The 14,867-nt window shown below is 41.2% G+C and overlaps 1 protein-coding gene across 1 annotated transcript in view; it reads left to right on the top strand.

Annotated features, from left to right (window-relative positions):
* Positions 1-1,223: 1,223 nt before the first annotated feature.
* The window catches only part of LOC106580376 (phosphatidylinositol transfer protein beta isoform), a 39,475-nt gene continuing 25,831 nt past the window's right edge, over positions 1,224-14,867 (top strand). Inside the window, exons 1-2 of the mRNA XM_014161367.3 lie at positions 1,224-1,334; positions 7,662-7,692. Coding sequence (XP_014016842.1) covers positions 1,315-1,334; positions 7,662-7,692 — 51 coding nt within the window. The 5' untranslated portion in view covers positions 1,224-1,314. The remainder of the gene's footprint in view (positions 1,335-7,661; positions 7,693-14,867) is intronic.

Genomic DNA, 14,867 nt, shown 5'->3' with positions numbered 1-14,867 from the left:
CCTATAGGGAGGGAGTCAGTGACCTGGCAGTGTGTTGGCAGGATAACAACCTATCCCTCAACGTCAACAAGACAAAGGAACTGATTGTAGACTACATAAAATGGCGGGCTGAGCTCGCCACCATCCACATCGACATGGCTGTAGTGGAGCGGGTCGAGAGTTTCAGGTTTCTCAGTGTCCACATCACTAAGGAATTATAATGGTCCACACACACCAACACAGTCATGAAGAAGGCACGACAATGTCTCTTCCCCCTCGGGAGGCTGAAGACATTTGCCATAGGCCTTAGATCCTCAAAAGGTTCTACTGCTCCACCGTTGAGAGCATCTTGACTGCTTGCATCACCGCTTGGTATGGCAACTGCTTGGCATCCAACCGCAAGGCGCTATAGAGGGTAATGTGTACGGCCCAGCACATCACTGGGTCTGTCAAGGACTCCAGCCACCCAAGTCATAGACTGCTCTCTCTGCTACCGCACGGGAAGCGGTACCGATGCACCAAGTCTGGAACCAACAGGACCCTGAACACTTTCTACCCCCAAACCATAAGACTACTAAATAGTTAGTCCAGGTAGCTATTGGTTAACTATTTAACTATCTGCATTGACCCTTTTTGCACTTTTTTGACTCATCACATACTATGCTGCTACTGTTTATTATCTATCCTGTTGTCTAGTCACTTTATCCCTACCTATATGTACATATCTACCTCAATTACCTTCTATCCCCGCACATCGACTTGGTACTGGTACCCTGTGTATATAGCCAAGTCATCATTACTCATTATGTATTTATTCCTCATGCTATTATTTTTATTTTATTTACATGTTTTTCTCTCTGAATTGTTGGGAAGGGCCCGTAAGTAAGCATTTCACTGTTCGTCTACACCTGATGTTAACGAAGCATATGACAAATAACTTCATTCGATTTTTATTTGATTTGAGTTGTTGTGTAGTCAAACTCTTTTAATCTAAAATAATTGTACTGCTCTCTGAATAGAAGAAGAGGCAGGAAAAATAAGAAGATTTATTAGTTCAATAAAACTTGGGTGATTTAGGGTGTGGTTGAATAGTTTGTTATCAATGAGAAACAGACAAGCATAATCTTGCAAAATCCTGCACATATGAATGATACATTTCAGTATGAAATATTGACAAACATTTTCAGTGACAGTAGTTCACTATCTATCCCCTGTGAGGTCACTCAAAGTATCTCCACTCTCACCAATCACAGACGATAAGGGGCAGAATATGGGAGTTGTTGAAATGGCACATGACGTCAGTTGTAGTACGAAGCCGCAGCGGAAAAAGTGACAATGGTCCTGATCAAGGAATAGTAGGTCCAAACTTTTCTTGATTTTACTGTAATGTGTGTGATAATAATATACAATATTTTCGAATACAGCGATTCTTGCGTAAGTGTTTTTACTCAAATAAAAACGTTGTTTGGTAGGGTGGGATTGTTCAGATCCGGCCTACCCGATGACAGCGAGTCAGCATAGGCTCATAACGTTAGCCGACGCACCTTTCTTTCGGCTTTTCACTGCTATTGTGCTAGCCAGCTGGATATCAAAGTACAACAATATGGAATATTTTTCGATTATCTAGTATCGAAAGGGTACACTTCCCAGCTAGCTAACAATGTACGGTATATTGTTTGATGTAGGTTGAAAGTTTAGCGTTGTTGTAACTTATTGTAGATAATGGTAACTTTCTAGCTAGCTACCTAGCGGAAGGGAGACTAAAGTGCACGCATACCACAAGATCAGTCCACTGCCTGTAAAACCCGGTTTCCCAAAAGTATCTTAAGGCTAAGTTCAACGTTAGAACCGGTTTTAACGATGAACGTAGCCTTGTGGTACGTTTGGGAAACAGGACACTGGTGTGTTGAACAGGGTTTCCAACTTTGCAATGTCTTGCTGACGGTGCTCAAGTCTTTCTGGCAGGCTAGTGATTTATGAACTTTGACCAAACTGCTGACCAAGGACAAATCTGCTTGTGAGAGAAATAACAAGGGTGCATCGGACATTCTGCACTGTCACTTGGTGTGCTAATGGTTCCCAGTTGAAACAATCAGTATGCCTACTCCAGTCTGATTCAGGAAGACGTTTGTATGTCTGAAGAGGTAGAATGTACCCCAATTTGTGTTGATTGTCAGTAGGCCTATGCATTTTTATTCAACTTGATGTGATTCATATCATTGATTCCTAATGCAGCTATGCCCTGCCTCGTATAAAAGCCTACTAAACTAGGCTTATGGCTATACTTTTTTCCGGAATCAGTGTTTACAGTCATATCATGTGTGTGGAGTAACCTCACCACATCCAGAATACAAACAATTTAGTAGAGAGATTATTTTCTAATCTTTGTTACGCTAATCTATTGCAGAGTTAAGAAACAGTCTTTGAGAAACAAACCCTTAGGCATGTTCTGAATTTGTGAGCGTGTAGCCTACTGCAGATCCACGCTGAAGTTGTGTGGCTGCTCTCATGCACATGCCACTCAGATTTAGGCCAGTGTCACTAATTGTTAGCTCACAAGGCTGATAATAGACATCCTGTCTTCAATAGCCTAATTTTTGTTATGAGAGGTAGAGTTTCATCTGTCTTTTATTTTAATAAAATAGCCTAATCTAGCATATGTCAATAAGTAGTGTGGTTTGGTATGACGTTGTTACATGCCACAAGTCGAACAGTGAAACCTTGCAGTACACCAGTTTGGCCTTCACGGCCCCTGTCTGTCAGTCACTGTAGAGGATAGGCAAGGTCTCTCCTTGTTGCCTTCTTTACTCGTGATCTGAAAACCCAGAAGTGCTCTTTAAATGCCGGTAAAGCGTATACCTCAAGTGCCCATTACTGAATGCATCTCAGAGCACATCTGATGTTCCTTCACTCATTCACACACATTGTTAAATGAACATGTACATGATTCACTTAATTAGTCCTATTCAGTTATCAACGACACAGGCTAATAAATAGCTTAATACACTGCCTGCATTTATTCCAGACACAGATTTAGGTGAAGGTAGTCTAACTTGCTTGTCCCATATTGTTTCACTTTAGTGAGAAGCAAAACTTTTCTCTCCTGACACTTATGCCACATTTGTACAATCCAAAAATATATCTACATTTGTTATTTTATTTTCTAATGATCTGTCGCTCGGTAAACATGCCTGGGCGAGAATAAATAATAATATCAAGCAAACATGGGCTTGGATAACGACAGACGTGATCAACAATGGAATAATTATATGGACAGACAAAGTAGGCTTAGTAAACAATGCCAAGTAGACAGACAAAAACAACCATATAGCCTCAGCAAAGTGGACTGGAAATAACTAGATTGAACAACAATGACTAGCTACGGATTTTGATTCATACATGATGTTTGGAGAAGGGGGAAACTTGTGGCCTGAGACGAGTTGCTGTGTGAGTCTGTCTGGGAAAATGACAGCCGGTGGAGAGCGGCTTGTTCTAATCCAATCATTGCAGCAGGCTCAACCTTTACCCCGCCTGTTTCTTTACATACAGAAGCACTAGCCAATAGTTATTTAGAGCACACAGCACTTCATACTCTTTGAGTGAAAGAGATGCATGCCGGCGGCTGAAAAATACTTTTTTTCCTGATCACTGATAATTGCAAAAAAATACTAGTCATAAATCGTATTTGGAAAATTCTCCATATCCGTTACGATACTCGTTTAGTTTGAGAACTGGGCACACTTCTAGTAAATGCATTTTACGTCTCTATCCATTCTCAACATGGCTTAGTGTGTGACAGAGCATAAAGTCTCAGGCTAGCCTGTTGCTCAGATCTCACACACATCTAAGATCTGCCAGCTTTACAGGTTTTAGGATGTGACCCCATTACAGCAGTCATCTTCCGAACTGAAAAGCACCCTTATTGCCTGGGTATATGGATAACCGGCCTCTGTAAGATGGTTACTGGTTGTAATGCTAGTAGGGATGCACCGATACCGATATCCAATATTTTCCTTGCCAAAAAACACGATACCATTTATTTATATTTATATATATATATATATATTAAGCAGCCTTTTAAGCATTCTAATACAGTTAAATAGTTAACACACACTAACCAAAAAGTGATTTTGTTGGCATTTACTTATGTCCTGATTACCAGTAAAACATAATCAAAACCTATTTCTTTCACTAACTTGCGGTTTCGTTGTTCGGTCGTTTCATTCTCAACCAGGATTTCATCATACATGTCAAGCAGTGAAGTTTCATCTCTGTCTGTCCGTGGCCTCTCTTCCTCGGTGCGCACTGTCACTGTGTCCGTTTCCATCTTGTCCAGCTGTGTCTGTAACATTTCACGTAAACCCGGTTTCTTGTCTGCATCGAAGTAGCAGTCCTTGTACCTAGCATCGCGCATGGTGGTGACTCTTGTTCACAGCCTCGAGTACTTTTGCAAGTTTAACCCCACAGTCTGTGTTGGCAGTTTTGCTGAGCAGGTGTTTCAATGCCGTGATAGAGGGTATCACGTCTGCTGCAGATACAGTTGATGAGCTTATTTCTTGAGTCAGTTGTTTGAATGGCGCTAGGAGTGTGTTCATGTTCTCAAATGCCATTGAAATGACAGCAGCGGTATGAGAACCAACACATTCTTGAGTAGGGTTGTACATTTTGGGGAATATTCAGTGGTGGAAACTTTCCGTGGGAATTAACGGAAATATATGTACAAATGAATATTAATCCCATTTAAATGTAGATGTTGTTTGCATTTGATATATTTACCATATCATATGGAGACAGAAACCTAAACCTTTTACCTTATCATAAGTAGACATAATTGCAAATAATTAAATCCTTCCAATATAAAAAAAACACATTAGTTTCAAATTGAACTTTAATTAAATGAGTTGACTCTTCACATGGGATGATTTCACTGAACAACAAAATAAAGGGAATATTGAATGATCCATTGCATCTCCCAAAAATGTTTTCAACATACATCTGTAAAATGATAGTCTAGAAACTAAAGCTTTGGTTGTCTTCCTCTCAGGCTTCCGTGTCTTCTCTCTGGACCTCCTTGATGTCCACCTCTTCAACATTAGACTCTGAGGCCTCATCTTCACTGTTACTTTCCAACATTGTTGCGGATGGCTCGTTGTCAGGCTCAAATTTGCCCGGATGGCCACTAATTTTTCAACCCTTGTATTGGTCAGCCTGTTGCATGCTTTGGTTTGTGTGTTCCCAAACAAGAACCAGTTGCGCTCTGAGGCGGCTGATGTTGGTGGGATTTAGAGGATGATGGAGCCAACAGGGGAAAGAGCCTCAGATCCACAAAGTCCCTTCCACAAGGTGGCTGATGAGATATGTTGGCACGACTGCCATATTGCGTCTCCATCCCAAAGCCCTTGCTTGGAAGTGTACCTCGCCAGACTACCAAGAACCTTGCCCTCATCCAGGCCAAGGTGGTGAGACACGGTAGTGATGACACCATAGGCCTTGTTGATCTCTGCACCAGACAAGATGCCCTTGCCAGCATACTTGGGGTCCAACATGTACGCTGTGGCAGAAGTCTTCACGCTTTTTGATTTATTTCAGAACTTCAGTTTCCTCTGCTTGGTGCAACAGTGAAGTGGGCAGGGCAGTACGGATTTCTTCTCTTCAGACAGGATGGCATTGTCTCCCTCAATCTGTGCAATGGCTACTGCTATAGGTTTCAGGCTGCTTACCACTCTCTCCCAAAACACATAATCCAGGAGGATCCTCTTGATGGGGCTGTCCATATCGGCAGACTGTGATAAGGCCATTTCTTAGAGAGACTCCTTTCCCTACAGGCGACTGTCAAACATGATGACAACACCACCCCAATGGGTGTTGCTGGGCAGCTTCAATGTGGTGCTCTTGTTCTTCTCACTTTGCTTGGTGAGGTAGATTGCTGCTATAACTTGATGACCCTTCACATACCTAACCATTTCCTTGGCTCTCTTGTAGAGTGTATTCATTGTTTTCAGTGCCATGATGTCCTTGAGGAGCAGATTCAATGCATGAGCAGCACAGCCAATGGGTGTAATGTGAGGGTCGGACTCCTCCACTTTAGACCAAGCAGCCTTCATGTTCTCAGCATTGTCTGTCACCAGTGCAAATACCCTCTGTGGTCCAAGGTCATTGACTGCCTTCAGCTCATCTGCAATGTAGAGACCGGTGTGTCTGTTGTCCCTTGTGTCTGTGCTCTTGTAAAATACTTGTTGAGTGGTGGAGATGATGTAGTTAATTATTCCTTGCCCACGAACATTCGACCACCCATCAGAGATGATTGGAATACACTCTGCTTTCTATATGATTTGCTTGACCTTTACTTGAACTCTGTTGAACTCTGCATCCAGCAAATTAGTAGATAAGGCATGTCTGGTTGGACGGGTGTAAGCTGGGCGAAGAACATTCAGAAATCTCTTCCAATACACATTGCCTGTGAGCATCAGAGGTGAACCAGTTGCATACACAGCTCAAGCAAGACATTCATCAGCATTTCTGACTACATTCCTCCATTGAGTCAAAAAAACCTTCTGATTCCATGAGCTGTTGCTATTGATAAAGTGTCTGATTCATCCTTTTCACCTCGAATAGAAGTAGAGGGACTTTTGTCAGAGGTTGCTTGTTGTGAGAACTGAGGGAACTTGATGCACTTGGCCAGATGATTCTACATCTTTGTTGCATTCTTCACATATGATTTGGCACAGTATTTGCACATGTACACAGCTTTTCCTTCTACATTAGCTACAGTGAAATATCTCCACACATCAGATAGTGCCAGTGGCATTTTCCTTTAAAGATGAGTAAAAAAACAAATACAATTCCATGTACAGGTAAATAGTTAAGCAGTTAGATTAAACAACTCCTTAAATACTTTTTTTATGAAACATGTATGGAAACAGGTGAATTAACCATTGATCAACAGAAATCAAAGAGCTTCCTGATAGTAGAGCTACATATGGATGGAATAGGCTTACCACCCTTCTTTATATACGAGAGAGAGTATATAATATATTCTTACGGATAACTGTTTCTGCATTCCTTCCTCTGATATTCCTCTCTAGTTTTAGTGGTCATTGGGTGGGGCAACGCTGCACCCAACACCCTCAGTGGTTGGACGAGCTGTTGGGTACTGTCTCTGGTTTGCATTTTGCTGAACATGGCAGTGTCCTGACTGTCAGGTAGTAGGTTATAGCTGGAGCTGCCTTCATCATGTCCTGTGACGCAGGAAGAGTGACCTGGAGTCATTTCCTGTTCCTGTGCACTGAGGAAACCTCTCATGTGCCCCATGGAAGCTGAGCCTACTGCTGCCACCATCAAACAGGCTGACGGGGGCTACTTCAGTCACAAAGTCATGAGGCAAAGGCCTTGCATAATGAAAATTATTATAGCTGCTATGGCCAAAAAGAAAGCAAGGGTATCGTGTCTCACTTCAAACATAAAAAAAAGTATTCCTCTAGCCAAATCTCTTCATCAAAACAGCAACCAATTCTGAATTCCATGAGGCTAGTGGAGAACACGTGGCTTGTATGCCTGTTGGAACTAAATATATCCCACTCATTTGTTGACTCAGGCCTAGATGTGATTTGAGATGGCCAGTGTCAGTCAGTGTTCGCCGTAGAACCATGTCTCATCTCTCTTTCTGCTCTTCTCTCTTTCAGCCGTGTGGTCTTACCCTGTACTGTGGAGGAGGTGAGTACATCACAATTTAGATTATGGGTAATTCATCTTAACAGAACATGCAACATGAGGATTCAACCACGTGTCCTCCTTACCGAATTCCGATGCGCACATTGAAAATGTTAGAATAACTGTCAACATTTGCTTTTAGTCAACCATAAAATCTAAGTTTACTGGTCGTGTACAGAGATTTGCTGATGTTATTGCAAGTGCTGCAAAATTCTTGTGTTTCTAGCTCCAACATTGCAGTAATACCTAGCAATGAAACATTTTTTTAAAACGATACACATATAATCCAGGGGGAAAGAATTAAGAAATATCGGAGCGAGCAATGTCGGACAAAAATATTTACAGTGCATGCGAAAAGTATTCAGACCCCTTTTTCAACATTTTGTTACAGCCTTTTTCTAAAAGTTATTAAATAAAAATGTTCCTCAGTCTACACACAATACCCTATAATGACAAAGCAAAAACAGGGTTTAAGATATTTTTTGCAAATGTATTGAAAATAAAAAGCATACCTTATTTACATAAGTATTCAGACCCTTTGCTATGAGACTCGAAATTGAGCTCAGGTGAATCCTGTTACCATTGATCATCCTTGAAATGTTTCTACAACTTGATTGGAGTCCACCTGTGGTAAATTCAATTGATTGGACATGATTTGGAAAGGCGCGCACACACACACCTGTCTATATATAAGGTCTTACAGTTGACAGTGCATGTCAGAGCAAAAACCAAGCCATACGGTGAAGCATGGTGCTGGCAGCATCATGCTGTGGGGATGTTTTTCAGTGGCAGAGACTGGGAGACTAGTCAGGATCGAGGGATAGATGAACAGAGCAAAGTACAGCGAGATCCTTGATGAAAACCTGCTCTAGAGCGCTCAGGACCTCAGACTGGGGCGAAGGTTCGCCGTCCAACAGGACAACGAGCCTAAGCACACAGCCAAGACAACGCAGGAGTGGTGTCGGGACAAGTCTCTGAATGTCCTTGAGGGGCCCAGCCAGAGCCCGATCTGAACCCAATCTTACATCTCTGGAGAGACCTGAAAATAGCTGTGCAGCGACGCTCCCCATCCAACTTGGCAGACATTGAGAGGATCTGCAGAGAAGAATGGGAGAAACTCCCCAAATACATGTGTGCCAAGCTTATAACGTCAAACCCAAGAAGACTCAAGGCTGTAATCGCTGCCAGAGGTGCTTCAACAAAGTACTGAGTAAAGGGTCTGAATATTTCTGTAAATTTGATATGTTTTTTTATTTTTTAATAATCTTGCAAACATTTCTAAAAATCTGTTTTTGCTTTCATTATGGGTTATTGTGTGTAGAATGATGACAAAAATACAATTTAGTGGAAAAAGTCAAGGGGTCTGAATACTTTCAGAATGCTGTGTGTCATTTGGAAAATAAATTGTGTAAAGACAGTATGGACAGGTGTGCAGTAGTAGTTGGGCTATATAGGATGAGCCATGACTAAAATACAGTATATACATATGAAGTATGTAAACATTATTAAAGTGACCCAGTATTCAACGACTATGTACATAGGGCATCAGTTTCTATGGTTCAGGGTAGAGTACTGGGTGGTAGCTGACTAAAGCTGACTAAAACAGTCACTAAGGGTAGTGGTGACTGTTTAACAGTCTGATGGCCTGGAGTTAGAAGCTGTTTCGCAGTCTCTTGGTCCCAGCATTGATGCACCTGTATTGCCTTCTAGATGGTAGCGGAGTGGATAGGCCGTGGCTCAGGTGGCTGAAGGCCTTGGTCTTCTTGGCCTTCCTGTAACACTGGTTGATGTAGATGTCCTGGATGGCAGGCAGTGTACCTCCGGTGATGTGTTGGGCCGTCCGTACCATCCCCTGGAGAGCCCTGCGGTTGCGGATGGTGCAATTGCTGTACCAGGCGGTGATACAGCTTGACAGGATGCTCGCAATGGTGCATCTGTAGAAGTTTGTGAGGGCCTTAAGGCCAAGCCAAATTTGGGGCGGCAGGTAGGCTAGTGGTTAGGGCGTTGGGCCAGTAACCGAAAGGTTGCTAGATCGAATCCCCGAGCTGACAAGGTAAAAATCTGTCTTGCTGCCCCTGAACAAGGCAGTTAACCCACTGTTCCTAGGCCTTCGTTGTAAATAAGAATGTATTAATTGTCTTGCCTAGTTAAATAAAAAATAAATACATTTTCAGCCTCCTGAGGTTGAAGGGTCCTGTTGCGCCTTCACCACGCTGTCTGTAGGAAGGGACCATTTCACGTTGTCAGTGAATGCGGAGAAACCAAGCTTTTGACCAATGTCCCCTCTAAGCTGTGCACCACCTCCAGGACTGCCGGACAGAAGAAATGCCGTGCAGCGCAGACGCAAGAGATTGAACTTCACTGAGTTCGCCCCATTAGTTTGCGCTATATAGATCAACGTTTTTTTGTGTGATCGAATCAACATTATATCAGTCTCTTTTCAATGCAACAAACCAAAACCAATCTAACTTTGCAAGATTGAGTCTGTGATTATGTTGTAGTCAGAGCCAGAGCGCCACGGAGTAGAATTCTATTGGCGGAGGTAGCCCACAAGCGGTCTATAAATCACCCGCGAGTGAATGCGCTTTTCAGTTCAGAGCTGCGCGTGTGCACATATTCTTTGCTAGTTGGCGTGTTATTAGCCAAGTTATAGATAAGTATAGGTCAGCGATGTGGAGTTACTGCTTCCTACAAGAGCACAAAACGTGTAGGCTACATTTCAAGCTGTCTTTGAAAAGCCAGTCAGGTAAAAAGCTAATGTCTTAATTAAAGGGGCAGTGTGGTATTTTAAGACACGTTTCAATATGCAAATAAGCCAATAGGCGGAGGGGTAGCCTACTTTGTCTAATTCTCTGTATGGTAATAATAATTAATTGTATTTTGTAAAGTGGTTTCTTGCATGCACAATGCAATTTACAGTCACTTATTTGGCCCATGGTGTTACAGACCAAGTAAAAAAAAATAATCATGAATTAATATCGAGCCCTTCATAATGTTAAGAACTTTTTAAAAGTCTCATGCAATGTAGGCCTGCATTGAACACCACATATAGGCTACTGTAGGCTATGTCATAGAAATCTAAATCTATTTCCATGTGAATGTTATGGGATTGCTCCATTGGTTTTGTTGGTAGGGCTACATTATACACAAATAGCCACAATAGCCTATTAGCTACTGTCTAAAACTGTAAGGGTATAGCCTCAGTGTCCACTGTAAATGTGTACCGGAAGTTGCACAAATTTCGCACAATGTTCAAGTTTCTGCTCACAAGACCTAAAAGTTTCTGGGGGTGGTTTACCCCCCCTGGGTTATATCTCCTTTTGCAAAATAATTTTACATTTTGGTGGCCTCTGGTGGGGCTGGGCGATATGGCCAAAATATTATATCATGGTATTTAATAAAAACAATTAAATGACGGTATTTTATGTTAAGTAATAAAAGTTCTAAATTTCCTAGATGAGTAGTGCGTGACCCTAGGGTGGCAACAAATACAATCTAAGTGATTTCAATGGGTCTTTCTCCATTTCAGATTGTTTAATACTGTTCAACTTCAACCCCCCAAAAAGTCATTTTCATCAATTTCTTAATTTGAGATCATTTCTACACTGCCAGTTAGGGCTACACGATATGGGCAAGCAATCTGGGCCTTATTTTTTTTACCAAATGTTGCAATTTGACTTGCGATTTAGAGCAAAACACTTGGGTTAACTGTTGGAATCATGGGAATAGAATGTTTTATATAGTTAGAATATAATAGTGGGAACTTTTAATAGTGTTTGACATGACAACGAATGAAAATGCCAGGGAGGAGTTATTGTGACAGGGTAGGAACTAAGGTGTTGATAGGTGTTTCCTAGGGGACCCTATAATCTTTGGTTACATTTAATGTTTTCTCTTAGCTACTTCATGTAGTTAACATATTCTTGCTTTGTGTTTACCGCTTTAATTTAGAAGATGCTGTTGCACAAACAACATGCTGATTTAGGTCTACACCATCTCTGTGAGAGAGGGTGAGAGCGTGTGTGAGAGCGTGTGTGAGAGCGTGTGTGAGAGCGTGTGTGTGAGTGTGTGTGTGAGAGTGTGTGAGGGTTACACACGGCGTATCACATTTAACAAACCAAACATTCAAATATCGTTATAGAAGGTAAAGTAAAAACCCAAACCGGTATATCGCAAAAGGTTCCATCTGAAATACACAGCGAAATTATTGAATACTTTATCGAGTTTAACTCCCAGATTGTAAAAATGTATTGTGGTATTGTGTAGAAAGACTTAACAATTTTAAATGACAGACACAGACTGACAGACGGGAGCATTCTCATTGCCTATTCAGGAAGTTGCAGGAAGAACAGCATGCATAAGTGATTTGTACATGTCTTATGATAAACTTGGGCTAATTAATTAATTTGCAATACGTTTAGTTGATTCCCTAAGGTCAATACCTCTATTGTTGATTTCCATTTTAATGCATGGCTTCCGTGAGGGCTCTAATTATCATATTTGGACCCGCATGAGGCTCTCCACTAGCTATTGTTCCTGCAGTGATTGTTCATCGAATGTTTTCATAATTTCTTTGCAGATAATCGGCAAAAAGCCTAGGCCTACTAGTAGGCTAACCTATGCAAATTAGGCTGCTAAATTAATGTCTCTCTTACCGATTCGGTAGGATACATTGACTGAGTACAGTTACAAGCTTTCTACCATCCAGGACCTCTATACCCATAATGATGAAACAGGTTTTTATACATTTTTGCTAATTTATATATTAAATTTTTTTTTTAAACCTGAAATCACAAATATTCAGACCCTTTACTCAGTACTTTCTTGAAGTACCTTTGGCAGCGATTACAGCATCGAGTCTTCTTGGGTATGATGCTACAAACTTGGCACACCTGTATTTGTGGCGTTTCTCCTATTCTTCTCTGCAGATTCTCTCAAGCTCTGTCAAGTTGGATGGGGAGCGTTGTTGCATAGCTATTTTCAGGTCTCTCAGAGATGTTCGATGGGGTTCAAGTCCGGGCTCTGGCTGGGCCACTCAAGGACGTTCAAATACTTTGGTAGTACCCAACTTGCTAACGTTCATCAGGTCCTAATGGCCTGGTACTCTGGGCTCTCTTGTCCCTCTAACCACACTGATATCAATGCAAATGTGATTGAAAATCACAAACACTTATCAGTAAAACAGTATTGTGCTTTTAAAACTGACTTCACTGTTCTCATTTTGAAGAAATAAGTTCAACAAGCAGGTTGAAATTGAGTGTAAAATATGGTCCTTGTGGATGTTGTTTCAAAGCATAACACAACGAAATGGACAGCGCTTTCTAATGTGATGCTTAATTAAAAACACCCATACGCATTTTAGAGCTTATTCATAGGCTTATGAGCCAAAAAACGTAATACACATTTTGAGTAGTTTAGTAATAGGGATTATTTAGATATTTTTTTAAGGGTGACACATTATCTTTTAGCTATACAGAATATTATACCGCCATGCGTTTACATCTCCTTTATTCCTTTCTCGAGCACGCAGAGGGAGGGGCTGTCCACAGTTTAATTGCAAAAACATGTTACTGATGATTTTCCCGAACAGATTTCCCTTGGTTTCCCAAATGAAGCACTGGGTTGCTGCAGGAACACGTTGGAGAGACCATGGCATACATAGTTTGGGTGGAATATTACCTGTCGCGCAGCAAGCGCATGCTCCTCAAACAGTGGTTGATACTGGAGTGAAATAAGTGTTTTTATATTTATTTCTCAGCTGCTCATATTAAGCACATGCTCCGCTATAAAACCAAAGTAGCCTACCCAGCATCATTGAAAAACGAACCGTCAGGAAAACGGAAGCCACCATTCGCTATTTGAGTGCATACAGATGACGTCTTATTTCCCCTGCCCCTGTTTCTTCCCATTTGATAATGGGCCATTTGTAAATCTAAACTAATTTTACATATTAGTAAATACTAAATTGAGAATATTGTGATGGGTGAAAATATGATCACTTGAAGAGCGAACAGCTGTGCAGCCAGGAACAGAGCGCAAGCTTTTTTTGCGACTTTCTCAAATCAAAAGCCTATAGTCAGTCGCATCATGCAGCCCATATGTTTTGATTTAAGACATTAAGGTTTGCATCATTCACAACTAAAGTTGCCAAATAACTCTAAATATCGCGTATAAGTCCCGTTTCAAATGATCACTTTTACGTTCAACATATGCCCACTCGCTACGGAATGGGAAAAATATATTTCTAATTTGATTCCGCTAAATTCAATTATGTTCGTACTATAAAATAATTGCAGGGGAAAGTTCAAACTAAGGATCCAGGTCAAGGAAGTAGCATTTCTGGTCAATGACCGCCGATCTAATATCCAAAAGTTATTTATGGCTGTAGGTAACAATACAACAAAAAAATGTTTTGAGCAAATCATGTAAGAAATAACATGCAACAAAATGAAATACTGCAAAGTTGGCTATGAACTAGAAACAGGGCGCCTGTCTGTCGGCGCCATCTTGCATCCAAGACTAGTAACGAACAGCAAAATCACTAGGCTATGTCAATCTATTATCCCCCATAGTAGAAAGGTTTGCCCAGCTTGTCGAGGGAAATAGACTCTGGGACGATAGATCCTACATTTTATACAACCACAGACAAAAAAACGTTAAAGCAATGAGGCTGATGCAGCAGAACGTTTTAGGTCACATTATAAGCGCAGTAATGTGCACAAGGCAGTAGGCTATGCGCAAATGTTTGTTCCATAATGCAATTAGAGGGAAAACATTGTCAAAATCACACTGCACATGCAAGTGGTTTCATTTGACAGAGATGAAAATATCTGTTACAAATGTAGAAAGAGGGGTGATCTAAAGATGCAACAACTAGCATGGGTGGTAATAGGACTAGGATTATGCCTTTGGCTACTGGACAATGAAAGAAAGTTCATTTGAAAACCAATAGAACATGAGAGAAATAGGCTATTGGTTTCAATTGCATATGGAAGTCTTTATAAAATAATTGCCTCAGGATATGGTCAGACTTTGGCTAGGCTACTTTGAAGCAAGGTAAGACATGCCTCGTATGTAGTAAAACTTTCAGGTTTCAAACAATTAAGTATATGTTCAGCTCATTGTATATGTTCAGCTCAATGTCCAGCTCATTGCAAAGATGTGTGTGATGCATTGAT

Source organism: Salmo salar, chromosome 20 (genome assembly GCF_965601325.2).
Source record: "Salmo salar chromosome 20, fSalSal1, whole genome shotgun sequence".
Lineage (NCBI taxonomy): Eukaryota > Metazoa > Chordata > Actinopteri > Salmoniformes > Salmonidae > Salmo > Salmo salar.
Note: the sequence above shows the minus strand (reverse complement) of the source record. Positions and strands in the feature narration are given on the sequence as shown.